A 13071-nucleotide genomic window follows, 5' to 3' on the forward strand; every position below is an offset into this window, starting at 1 on the left:
AACACCATGCAGTCTGCACAGGCTCAAGTATGGGGTCACTGACCGATGACCCGAGGGCACAGGGGTGGGCAAAGGGCAGCTCCTGTAGGGGCAATGAGGGATGGGTGATTGGGGTGGGCAGGCTCAGCTGGCCAGTGGGGGAAGCAATCTAATGTACATTGGCAGTGGTGCTGCAGAGCACCATGGGCTGTCCTCTCTATCAGCCTAGGTGAGGAAAACTCTGATTTATTCTTCCAAGGCAAGGCCCTGGGGATTTCCCTGAGGGGGAAGGATTCAGAGGATCCCACATTTGAGTGCCATGGTGTGAGCAGGTGTCCCTCTGTCTGCTGCCTCTCTCACAGGTGTATTACCCCAACCTGGGCTGGATGTGTGTGGATGCCACGGACCCAGAGAAGGGCAACTGGCTGCGCTACATAAACTGGGCCCGCTCAGGGAAGGAGCAGAACCTCTTCCCCCTGGAGATCAACAGGACCATTTACTACAAGAGTTTAAAGGTATCGCTGTCTGACAGCTGCTACTTTGTTGTCTTTTATTATTAATCCCTTTCATTCTGCTTTATTAAAAAACTTTTTTCTTCCTATTTATATGAAACAGAGGTTGAAACATTTTATGAAACATATTTAAAACACTGCACATGCTACTATGAAACATATTTAAAACACTGCAAATGCTACACATCATTGGTATAAATTCTTATCTGCCAGTACAGTTGACATTAGATTTACTGTTAAACTACTGGAGGTTTCAACACTAAGTCTATCTTACTTTGACTAATTTATCTTACTGGGTAATTTGCTGTAGCACCAAATTTGATACAAGCTAGAATGAAAAACTACAGAGTATATGAACTAAATGTTTTTCTGTTTTTGTAGATACCAAGACTCCTTCTGCTGAGGATGTTTTTGCAGTAATCAGTTATTTTTATGGTCTGTGCATCGTTTGACAAAGTTTGGCTGTCAAGACACTTCTATGGGTAGCTCCGTGAAACTATTTCTCATGGTTTTATACCATTTTGGTTTTGTTCAGGGAGTGAGGGGAAGGCAGGGAAAAGAGTGTAATTCCTGGAGCATTTTATCTCTCAAATCAAGAAAAAAATGGTTTAACTATAATGGTGGAGCATGTTAGGTTAAGAATATTGTAGCTCTAAAGTATTTCTTGAATCCCTGCTCAAGACCTCCTAGCAGTGAGTATGTGTAGCTTAACTTAGTTTCTATTTAAAGTACTTTTGGGTGTTTGGGGTATATGCAGTTTTGTTTTTGCACTATTGCTGTTCCTTCCGTTTCCTTGTGAGGACAGCAATATCTGTAAATAACTGATATTTGCTTAAGAAAAGAGTGAGTTGATCCCGTGCAGTTTTGAAGTTTATGGGGCAGTACAGCAGTAGGTGAATTTTTTAGGTCACTCAAGCTAAATTGAAGAAATCTTCTAAACATTTTCTGAACTTAGGAATGGCATTTAAGTAGAGGTTCACTATTGCCAGCCAGGCTACTGACTTCTCTGCAGTGTTTATTCACAGAGGCAGGCTCCCAATACGACTCTGTAGCCAGCCTTGGTTTCTCTAGACACTTTATCTTGGATTTCTTCTGCCTTTGCCCACAGTCCCACAAGCTCATTAAAATAAATGTGCTTTTGAGTCACTCTGACATTTTAAATTTCTCCGTGAATCTTTTCTGCAAAAGTTTCAGTCCTGACAGAGAAGCATTCGCCTATTTAAAATTTGTTTATTTGATGGATGATACTGCACTAAAAGAAAATAACTGTACTGCTAAAAGAGGCTGAGCACTGCTGACAAAATAACAAATACCTTGTCTCGGCATTGGAATATCCTTTTGTTCCTTTGACTGTTGTCTCTTGCAACTTTATGAATTTTATCTCAGTCACACCTTACTGCTAACTGAGACAACAGAAGGCATGTGATAAAGAACATCTTAAATGTCCTTATCTTTGCATATAATGTTAGGATCTCTACACTGCCATTTCAAACCTGCTGTAAATTTACCAGCCCAGCTATGAACAGAACTTTCCTGATCTTAATCATAATTCATAAATTTAGGGGAGTTCCACTTGCTGACAAATAAACAGCACAGGTTTTATTTGCCCCTAAAGGAGAATTCAGGTGGCTTGTGTGTAATTTTGTTCTCCTTTAGCTGGAAGCATTGAAAGTAAAGTCATGGGGTCTTATTTTTCCTGAGGAGTCCTTTGGCTTTTTATAGGTTTTTAATTTGTAAGTTAAACAGGCTGATTTCCAAGCCTATTTGCTGAAATAGCAAAGTCCAAATTTGCTTGGTGCAGAACCTCCTCAGAGCTGTAGAGCTTTAATTTCCCAGTTCCCTGCTCTCAAAGAATAGTTATAGAATAGAATAGAACTTGTGAGTGAGCACAAGCAAATGTTTTTCTCTTCCATCCTCTCTTTATCTTTACTGAAGGGCTGAGGGTATTTGTAAGCTGCTTTGCACCTGCTTTCCCCAGATGCCTGTGTGAGAGCTGTGATATTGCAAAGGAACAGCTTAAACTCGTGATGCAGTTTCAGCTCTTCCTGCCTCTGCTCATGGCAGGAGCTGGCTCTGTAGTGTTCTTCTGCACACAGGACAAAACTTGAATTCTAGAAACAGTAAAATACAGTGAAAACTCAGTTTCAAAAAGTCTTCTGAGGAAGCTTGGCTATGAAACTGTTCCTGATTAAAATGAAATTAATTTGCTTGTGGAAGACTTTTGCCCAACAGGTTTATAATACCTCAAGATCCTCCCTGTTACATAGGAGAGAGCAACATAATGTAGGGTTATGGAGTGTGAAAGATTCACTCAAGTAAAGGTCAGACTGTTCACTTGGGCTTTGTTTGGTGAGATGAAGCCACATCCAGGTGCAGAAGCACAATATCACAGTAAAATGTGGTGTCTGTGGTGAAAAACAGATACTCTGATGAGGTCAGGCAGGCAAATGCCTATCTCAGTCTGTGCAGGACACATTAGAGTGCTTGAACCAATGCACAATAAATCAAAATTTAGACAATCTGCTAGAACCTCTAAGGTTACTTAGGTTAGGTCAATAACTTGTTAGGATATTACTCTTGAAAATAACAAATTTTGAACTTACTGTAAGCCTTTTGAACAGAAAATACTCAGATTAAGGACAGTTAAATGTTGCAGTTAAAACAAAAAGCACAAAAAAGTGTGTGGGAATTATTAACCTAACGAGCCTTCCCAAAATTCATGCCTTTTTTAGCCAGGCTGTCCCAGTCTGACACTGCTGCACCAGGGATCTGTAGGGAATAGTTTGGAGGAGGTTGGGCTTTGGAGTTGTTACTAGAGGGTGTCATGAGAAGAGTGGTGGTACAAGTGGCACTTGCTCAGTGTAGTCCTGCTCTCATATTGCTGCTGAGGAAGCAGCTTTAATTGTCTGCTTTTGAAGCTGCTGCTGCATCTCATTTTAGAAGTACAAGGTTAGAGGCCTTAATTTAGATTCTCGAGCAGTCACAGTAAAACTAAATTCATCAAGCTGAACGTTAGCTCCAGCCATGCAGCCAACAAATTACGTGTTCATTACCACCCTGTGTTTGCATTGCCTGAAACCTCATCCAGATCTTTGCTCTGGCTTTGTATATTTTTTAGATGATAAGAGTTTTTTTGCATCAGACAACTCTGCTGCATTCCTTGCTGCTCACCAGCTCCAAGGCCATGCAAATAACTTTGCCACTATTTATTCTGTCAGTCCTCTGGAACTCAAGGAAGCCAAGCTTTGCTTATATTACAACTTTTCCTTCCCTTAGTTGTTGGGATCTTGCACCTCTTGTTGTTCCAGTGTCTGGGGGTATGATGATAATTATCACCTTTATCATGTGCTATGAGACCCACTAAAAAATGGGCTGTAGAAGAAAGAAATCCTAATTTTCTTCTTGATACAAAATTCCCCTTTGGCTTCAGACTGGAAATAATAGTCTGAGCAACCCTTTGCTCTGATGGAAAGACTGAAAATAGGATCTGGTCTCCACCAGCCCCGTGTTCATTAAGCCCCAAAAGAGGGGAATTGAAGTTAAGGCATTTAAATTTCTCTTGGTTTTGGGTAAAATGCTTCAGGAAATGGTGAGACAATGAGGAAAATTTAAAAAGTTATAATCTTCAGTCTTCCAACTTGAGGACTTACTAGTTTGAGTCTGATATTTTAAGGAGCGTGTGAAATGAACTGATCAATAGTTTCTTTTGTTGGCAGTGCTGGGAGTATGAGTAGCATTTGCAGTGATGCCCATTTGACTGATTTAGTCTGTGATTTTTTTAAAAAACTGATTAAAAAGAATAGAAATAATCAATTTGGAATGGCAAACAAACCTTTGATTTTTATAGTGAAGTGGATTTATTAAACATGTTGTAATTATCTGTATTCCTGTTAACCCACTGTGACAGTCTTTTCCTGGATCTTTAGAATTTGTTCCAGATCCCAGCTGTAGTGGCTGCCTGAGCAGTAATTTTTATTATAATTAATTAATGTTATTTAATGCTTTGTATAAGGTAGGTATGTTTGTCCCAACATGGCTGCTCTCTGGAAAGAATTAACAGTGAATATTAATTATAATTGTTATTATAATTAATTAATAATCACTAATTATAAGTAATTAATAGAAATATTATTAATAATAATTAATTAATGTTATTTAATGCTTTGTATAAGGTAGGTATGTTTGTCCAAACATGGCTGCTCTCTGGAAAGAATTAACAGTGAATATTAATTATAATTGTTATTATAATTAATAATTAGTATTTATAAGTAATTAATAGAAATATTATTAATAATAATTAATTAATGTTATTTAATGCTTTGTATAAGGTAGATATGTTTGTCCCAACATGGCTGCTCTCTGAAAAGAATTATCAGTGAATATCCAGAGAAGCAAGCATTGGATTTAAATCAGTGCCACTATTTGAGGCAAACCACAATTTGGGACATTACAGCTGGAAAGTTCATGCCAAAAATAATAATAATAACAACAACAGCTGTGTATGAATTATTAATATGAGGACTATATTAATAATGAACTATCTAACTGTAGTAATATTAACTAAAACTGGATTAATATTACCTCGGTATTGTCAGGAACTGGCCAAAGAGCAATGGACACAAATAGAAAGAGGGGAAATTTGGGTTTGGTGATAAAAGATTCTCCCCTGGGAGGGTGCTGAGGGTGCCCAGAGAGCTGTGGCTGCCCCTGGATCCCTGATTCTGACTTTTTTTGGTCATTTTTTTCTGATTTTTTTTTTTTTTTTTTTTTTTTTTTTGCCATTTTTAGGGGTTATCTTTTATTTTGGTCTTTTCCTGGTCTTTACTTGGTCTTTTCTTGTCACTTTTGTGGGGCTTTTCTGTGTTTTCATGTGAATTTTTTGGGGAGTGATATTTTTAATGATGTTTTGTGTTCCAGGGGTTGTGTGTATGTGTTAAAATCCATGATGAGGTTTTGGGGTTGTTTTTGGGGTGTTTTGGCACTGTTCTCTGTGTGTGTGTGTGTTACAGTCTGTGAGGAGGTGTTTGGGGTGTTTTTGGGGGTGTTTTGGGGGGTGTTTTTGAGTGTTTTTGGCGTTGTTTTGGGGATGTTTGGGGGTTTTTTGGGGGGTATTTTTGGGGTATTTTTTTGGGTTGTTTTTGGGTTGTTTTGGGGGTTATTTTGGGGTGGTTTGGGATGTTTTTTGGGTATTTCAGAGCTGGTGTGTGTGTGTGTGTTACAGTCCGTGAGGAGTTTTTGGGGTGATTTTGGGGGTGTTTTTGGGGTTGTTTTGGGATGATTTCGGGGTTGTTTTTGGAGTGTTTTTTCGGGATTGTTTTTGGGTTGTTTTTGGGATGATTTTGGGGGTTATTTTGGGGTTGTTTTTGGGTTGTTTTGGGATGATTTTGGGGGTTATTTTGGGGGTGTTTTTGGAGGGTTGTTTAGGGGTTGTTTAGGAGTTGGTTTTGGGTATTTTTGGGGGTTGTTTTTGGGAGTTGTTTTTGGGGTTGTTTTGGGTTGTTTAGGGTTGTTTTTGCGGGTTGTTTTGGGGGTTGTTTTTGGGGTTGTTTAGGGTTGTTTTTGGGGGTTGTTTTGGGTTGTTTAGGGGTTGTTTAGTGTTGTTTTGGGATATTTTTGGGGGTTGTTTTTGGGGTTGTTTAGGGGTTGTTTAGGGTTGTTTAGGGGTTGTTTTTGGGGGTTGTTTAGGGTTGTTTTGGGGTATTTTTGGGGGCTGTTTTGGGTTGTTTAGGGTTATTTTTGGGGTTGTTTTTGGGGGTTGTTTAGGGGTTGTTTAGGGGTTGTTTTTGGGGGTTGTTTAGGGGTTGTTTTGGGTTGTTTAGGGTTGTTTTTGGGTATTTTTGGGGGTTGTTTTTGGGGTTGTTTTGGGATATTTTTGGGGGTTGTTTAGGGCTTGTTTTGGGTTGTTTAGGGTTGTTTTGGGGTATTTTTGGGGGCTGTTTTGGGTTGTTTTTGGGCGTTCCGCGCTGCTCCGTGCGCGGTCCGGGGGCGGGGCGCTCGGCGCTGTGCCCTCCGCCCGGCAGGGGGCGCGCGGGGCGGCGCCCCCGAGGCTCGGCGGGAGCAGCGCCGTGGGCGCCGCCGCGGCCGCTCCCCGCCCCGCCAACAACGCGCGCGCTGATTGGCCGCGCGCCCTGTGTTGTGTCCCGGCAGCCAATCGCGGCGGGAGAGGAGCTGTTGGTGTGGTACAATGGCGAGGACGACCCGGCGATAGCGGCCGCGATCGAGGAGGAGCGAGCGAGCGCCCGCAGCCGCCGGCACTCCCCGAAGGCCCGCAGAGGTACGGACCGCACCGGCCCCGCCGCCGCCGGCTCGCGGGGCAGCCCGGCCCGCGGCCGCCGTGACCTTCCGCAGCCCGAGAGAGGAGGGAGGCGAGGCCCCGGCCCGGCCCGGCCCGGCCGGCGGCGCCGCGGGCGGAACGTGGAAGTTGCGGCTGGAAAAGTTGGGAGAGGCGGCGGGAGCGGCGCGGGCCGGGCGAACGTCCCGCTCCGCCGGCGGAACACGCGGGGCCGCGGCAGCCGCAGCGATCCCGCGTGGGGCGGGGGCCGAGCCCGCCGCAGCCCCGAGCCCTCCTTGGGAAAGGCGGCGGAGTCCGCGGCGGTCGCGATCCCTCCTTGGGAGAGCGAGCTGAGCTCGGGGCCGCCGCGATCCCTCCTTGGGAGAGCGAGCTGAGCTCGGGGCCGCCCTGATCCCTCCTTGGGAGAGCGAGCTGAGCTCGGGGCCGCCGCGATCCCTCCTTGGGAGAGCGAGCTGAGCTCGGGGCCGCCGCGATCCCTCCTTGGGAGAGCGAGCTGAGCTCGGGGCCGCCGCGATCCCTCCTTGGGAGAGCGAGCTGAGCTCGGGGCCGCCGCGATCCCTCCTTGGGAGAGCGAGCTGAGCTCGGGGCCGCCGCGATCCCTCCTTGGGAGAGCGAGCTGAGCTCGGGGCCGCCGCGATCCCTCCCTGGGCAGCGGGAGCGGAGCCGGGGCCGCCGCGATCCCGCTGTGGAGAGCGGGGAGCCGAGCCCGGGCCGGATCCCTGGGGAGGGGAGGCTGAGCCCGGGCTTGGGGTTTCGTCAGTCGGGCCGAGTGAAGAATTCCGGTCCTGTTCTTTCCCTGCGGTTTTTAATTTCTTGTTGTTTCTAGGCCGATTTGCTGGTTGCGGAGTTTCGCGGGCGGTGGGAATGGCTGCTCCTGGCTGACTTCGGCCGAGGAGGGAGGGTGGGACAGTTTCGGGCGGTATAAACGCATTATTCCCTCTGTGAATATGCATGTCAGACCAGACATCCATTATTTTTTCCATTACTAATTCAGCAGCAGGGTTTTTTAGAGTGCGTGTGCCTCCACGCGTGGCCTTATATAACTGACATTTTGACTAACGTTTTAGGCCAAAATCACAACAAAGCCTTTAGTTACAGGGACTAGACATAAAAAGGGAAATATTCACCGTTGCAGCACGGATGTATCAATTCCTCTGGCATGGGAGGATGTACATTTTGGTATTCTCTGGAGGCTACAAACTAAAGAAAGATAATATTTTAAGAAGCATCATTATAATTTTTTTAAACTTAAAATGTAGGGCCTGATCTTACAGGTAGTGCAGCTGACTGGAACTCAGATTGGAACAAGGTCAGGTATTGAAAACGGTTATTGTGTGGGTATTTTATTTGAGATTGAGGAGGGGGGACTGTAGTGCAGCACAGTTATTTTGAATATTATTTCATAGGTTAAGCAAATACAAACTGAAATTCAAGCACTGAGTTTTATTTTATAATGAAAAAGCATATTTAGCACATATGTAAGCAGCACTTGATAAATTACAGGCTGTATTATGGTTTTTTTCCTAAATCTGCATTATCTTAGCACATGGAATTTGTGTGCCTATGAATTACCTGAAAGGCTAGAAAAACAACCTACAAGAATTTGATTAGATGATAAATGAGAAAAGCCAGACAGAATAATTTCTGAGGTAATTTTTCATGGCATAGAAGTTTGATTTGCATTCATGAAGTTATAGGTAAATATACCAGTAAACTAATTTGGTTTCTGGGTTTTGATTTTGTGCTCTTTTGTAGGTTTTGTGTTTTAACTGTTACGGATTTTACAGATTTCATAATTAGGAAGAGTAAATCTTTTCCCCCTTTTTATAAACACAAGCTCCTTACTGAGGCTCCCAATTATTGAATAAAAAGCAACCCAGAAAAACCAACTCCAAGCACAATATTCATGAAGCATTTGAGAATAACCCAGAATAAGCTATTTATGTAGTTATACACTTGTCTCATGAAGCAGAAAGACCAAATTCTTAGCATTTAGTTGATTTGAATTGTTAGATTAAAGTTTCAGCTGTAAAATGATAAGGCAATTCATTGGATATTTTGAAATTTTATAGTTGTTTTTCACAGGTTTCATTGGATTTTTTTTTTACTCTGCATTTACTCTCAGTTATTTCAGTGTTTGTAGTAACATCTGCTAATATTTGCAATTCACAGAAATCTTTTTTCAAGAAATATACACCTTTTTTTCCCTGCAGATTTGGTAGCAGTAGCTGCAGTGAGGATTCCAGAATGGTTTCTGCTGATATCCCTGCTCTTGTAGATTCAGCTGTATCCTTGGATGGGGAAGCCTCTTAATCCTAGACTTGAGGGATTTGAGGAAATACAGGAAATTATGATGAACATAATTGAAAAGTAATTAATTTAAAAATAAATAGTTCTAATTGTATGATAGAAAGAGAAGGGAGGAGAAATACTGACTCCCAAGAAAAAATCTAAGGTAATATTTGAATTAAATAGCAATTTAAGAAACTTGCTAGAGAGGAGCTCCTTCAAAGACTTGTGAAATTTGAATTCATTAGTGACCTAAAAAGATAAAAAAATTTTAAAATTTTACTTTATAGCACTGAAACACCCAAACCCACCCCAATTTTATTTTGGCCTATGTTGCACACTGTTGTCTTACATATTGAGAAGGAGATATAACCAAGTAAGAATTGCTAAATTGTAGCAACTGTGAATGAGTGTGTCCTTTAGGAACACATTTTCCAGAAAAGTAAAGTGACAGTTTAATACCTTAGGAATGACTAGACAAGACATTATTTGAGCGGTGTATTGTGATTCAGTGATACAGACCATGTAGTTATTAGATAAAACATTATTCTGTGTTCAGTAAAACAAATATCCTCTTGAATTTTTAATGCATCTTGGGTCTTATGCTTGAACAGCTCAGATGTTTATCATTTGACAGATACCTTGTTCCTGCCATCTGTGTAGTGAACCCTTGACAGAAGAGGTGACCATTCCACAGGTATTGGAAGTGGGCTGTCCACCCAGTCAGTGAGTGGGGGCTTTCACTGCTGTAACATGTTCATGTTGCAGGAGGAATCCTCTCTGCAGGAATGACAGACTCTGTGCTGTGAGGCTGAGGCACAGGAGAGGCAGAGCAGACTGCGAGGTGTGGGTGAGCCAGGAGCTGCCCAGGCTGGGCACACACGAGCTCCACACAGAACTGCTGGCCCTGACCTTGAGCTGCCCTTCTGCCAGTGATCCCTGACACGAGGGCCCATAATCTCCTTTAGAGTGGATCTAGGATGGCACCTGGCATTTCCTCCAGCTCCCCATCTCCCTCCTGCATATTTTTGGTTTTGTGCTCTGCATTCAAACTGCTTTGTAGTCCCCAGGTGTTCGTGTTTGATGGCTCCTGCCTGGCTTGGCTGTAGCTTTTCTTAGCTGGAATAAATCTTCTACACCTTCCTTCTACCATGCCCAGCAGCTCAGGAATCCTGGAGGAAAAAGGCAGATGTTACATTTGTTCTCATACATTGGAACAATGTGATGTTCCTAAGGTGCATTTGAGATGTAGAAAGAAATTTAGTAGGATAACAAAGTAAAGAGAGGGATGGAAATGCAACCCCCCAAAAAGGAAAATCTGGTGAACTTGAACTGGGTATCATCACAGATTTTTATCAGAGCCAAGCTGTTATTGCTGCCCTAACTACACAGTTCAGAGCCAGCAGCTGCCAGTGCATGGCCAACAATAGCTGAGATTAGGTTTTTTTGTTTCTTTTGCATTTTCTGAAATTTCTTTTTTTTTTCTTTTGTTAAATGTTTATCATTGTTTCTCCCAGGTTGTACTTAATGTGCTGCCTGCCAATTTCATAGGGAAATTTGCTCAATCAAATGCATTAGCACAAGATCTTTCCTAAATTCTCCTTCTAAGGAAATTAAAAAGAGAACAGCTTGGGTTCACTTTGCAAGTTGGGTTCGTGTGTCCTTGTAAGAAGTAGTGTGGAATTTTTATTGTGTCCATCCAGGTGTGTCTTCCTTTTCATATGACAGGAATAATCTGTAGTGTATTCCTGAGTGTAACATCAACAGAGTGTTTCCTTCAGAAAGAGCACATGAAGCCTCTGGCTTCAGACTCAGTCTTTCTGAAAAAGAGTAACTTTTCAGTAGCTAAAGTATTTTTCTTTTAACGAAAGGATGGTCATTCAATAGATGGTCATACATAAAGATATTCAATCTTTGTATCCGGCTGTAGTCTGCTTTAAGGTGCTTCATAAGGCTCCAAAGTGATCAAACAAGGCTAAAATCTCATTTCTGTTATGGATTATGTGGCAGATCAATAATCTGGTTCTGAAGGAAGAAAGATACTGATGTTACTCAGGATGAAAGCTTGTCTTGCCACATGCTTGAGAGTAATACCTCTAAAATAGCCTTTTTTGGGGAGAGAAGAGGACAGTGTTTTCTTTCTCCTGTGCTTGTTTCTGTCTCTGGAGGTGCTCGGGCCCTCGCTGTGTTCCCCTCGTGTCCGGCAGGCCCGCGGCTCCTCAGCGAGGGCTGTGGGAGCTGCGCTGGGGCTGTCGGGCTCTCAACAGAGGGGAAAAGTCTTCAGTTCCATTCTTCCAGAGGCATTTGCTGCATAGTGCAGCTGGAGTGGGTTGTGAAACCAAATGACCTCCCAGCCACAGTTGTGTCAACTCCTGAAATATTTTGCTATTGTGCAGGCAAAGCACCTGCATCAGGGTCACCTCTGTCGTGGACAGCCCTGGTGATTGTTCAGTGTGGTTTTAAATCTTGAACCATTGCTAATAAATCTTTTAAAGCTTTGTTACCTTAAATGGTTCTATTACTAATGTTGCTGCTTCCCATAGTTCTTACTGGGCTTCAGGCAGAACATGAACTCTAGGGGTACTCATAATAACTAACACTGGCCAGAGGCAGCATGAGATGAAGGTGGGTGAATTAAAGAATCAGTTATTGGCTGTTACAAATAATTTTTGTGCCTTGGTTTATATCAGGCTGAATGCAAAGTGCAACTTCAGGCTTCTGCTTCCCACATGTAAATAAACTCCGTCATCCTAAAAGTTACAGTGTTTTTTCTCTTGTCTGAAAGTGTGACTGTTGCTGAAACAGTGTCAAATTGCTGCTGGGAAACACAAACATGTAGGGATGAAAAAAGCAGGTTACATTCTGTGATAGTAAAAATCCTTGCAGTTTTTATTTTTTTGTTAATAATTTATAGGCATTCTCATGTAGTTCCAAATAATTAGCTGTATGTGAGAGTGCTGTAAATATGCATCCTGTTTATAGAAGGTAGGCCTTGGATTGCCATCTGGATGTCATCCTAAATGGAAATCATGGTTAAATGATGCTGTGATTGTCCACAAATGTATTAGGTTTGTACTTTGACTAAGCTTAAAAGTTTGTTTCTAAACAGAAAAGAGCTTGGGAGAAAAATGATTGTGTATGAGTTGGAATGTAGCTTGTAGAGGGATGTGCAAGTTGGATATTTGTAGCAAGGATATCATGAAATGATACTGTTATCTAAGCTCTATTTCCAATAAATTTAATGAAAAACTCAGGAGCTCAAGACTTCAAAATTTCCCAACCAATGACTGGTAAAAGACAAGGGAGGAAGGAAGAAGTCATCAAGATCATCTGGAACGAAGTCTTAAAATGGAATTTACTTTGATTTCCCCAAATCACACTGATTTGCAATAAGGTTTATACAACTCCAGTTCAGAAGCAGCATTTGGGGTGTCAAGGGACCATAACTCTCATAGAAGCATCTGTCTGGGGAGTAACTCATACATTTGAGGTCTTCTAAGCAGTGCAAGTTTTCTTTTAACCCCCATAAATGGGGGCCTTTGAAAGGGAGGCTTGTATTACTTTAAATTCCCATCCTCACCTCTCCAGCAGTGCCCCCAGTCCTAGGACAGCTGCTCTGTGCTTTCAGAACAGCCACGTGTAATTGGTATCACTCATTCCAGCCTTGCTCCTGCCTATGGATTTAAGAATGGGAGAAAATAAGCTTCATTTCAGGAATTAAAAAAGTAATTACCTGTATTTAAGAAAATGTAAAAATTCAGCACTGAATTGTCTGTGTTGGTGCCTTAAACTCTGTTTCTAAGTATAAACTTTTGGGAGTGCTACAAGCACCTTGCACACACTGTTACTTTATCTCTGTGGGGTTTTTGTCTTTGACTTAAAATAACAATCTGGCCTTCATGGTTGTTACAAGTTGTATTTCTAGCTACTAACTTAGATCTACTTACAGCAGATGTATGTAGTTACCTAACAGAATAAAAATTCTTGGGTTGTTTGGTA

The 13071-nt window shown here is 42.4% G+C and overlaps 1 protein-coding gene across 5 annotated transcripts in view; it reads left to right on the forward strand.

Moving 5' to 3' along the window:
* The window catches only part of PRDM2 (PR/SET domain 2), a 63452-nt gene that overhangs the window by 17196 nt on the left and 33185 nt on the right, over nucleotides 1–13071 (forward strand). For all 5 annotated transcript variants that reach the window (XM_053962946.1, XM_053962947.1, XM_053962948.1 and 2 more), the window contains exons 5-6: nucleotides 342–494; nucleotides 6639–6765. In XM_053962946.1, coding sequence (XP_053818921.1) covers nucleotides 342–494; nucleotides 6639–6765 — 280 coding nt within the window. The remainder of the gene's footprint in view (nucleotides 1–341; nucleotides 495–6638; nucleotides 6766–13071) is intronic.

The sequence above is a fragment of the Vidua chalybeata genome, chromosome 22, assembly GCF_026979565.1.
Source record: "Vidua chalybeata isolate OUT-0048 chromosome 22, bVidCha1 merged haplotype, whole genome shotgun sequence".
Classification (NCBI taxonomy): Eukaryota; Metazoa; Chordata; class Aves; order Passeriformes; family Viduidae; genus Vidua; species Vidua chalybeata.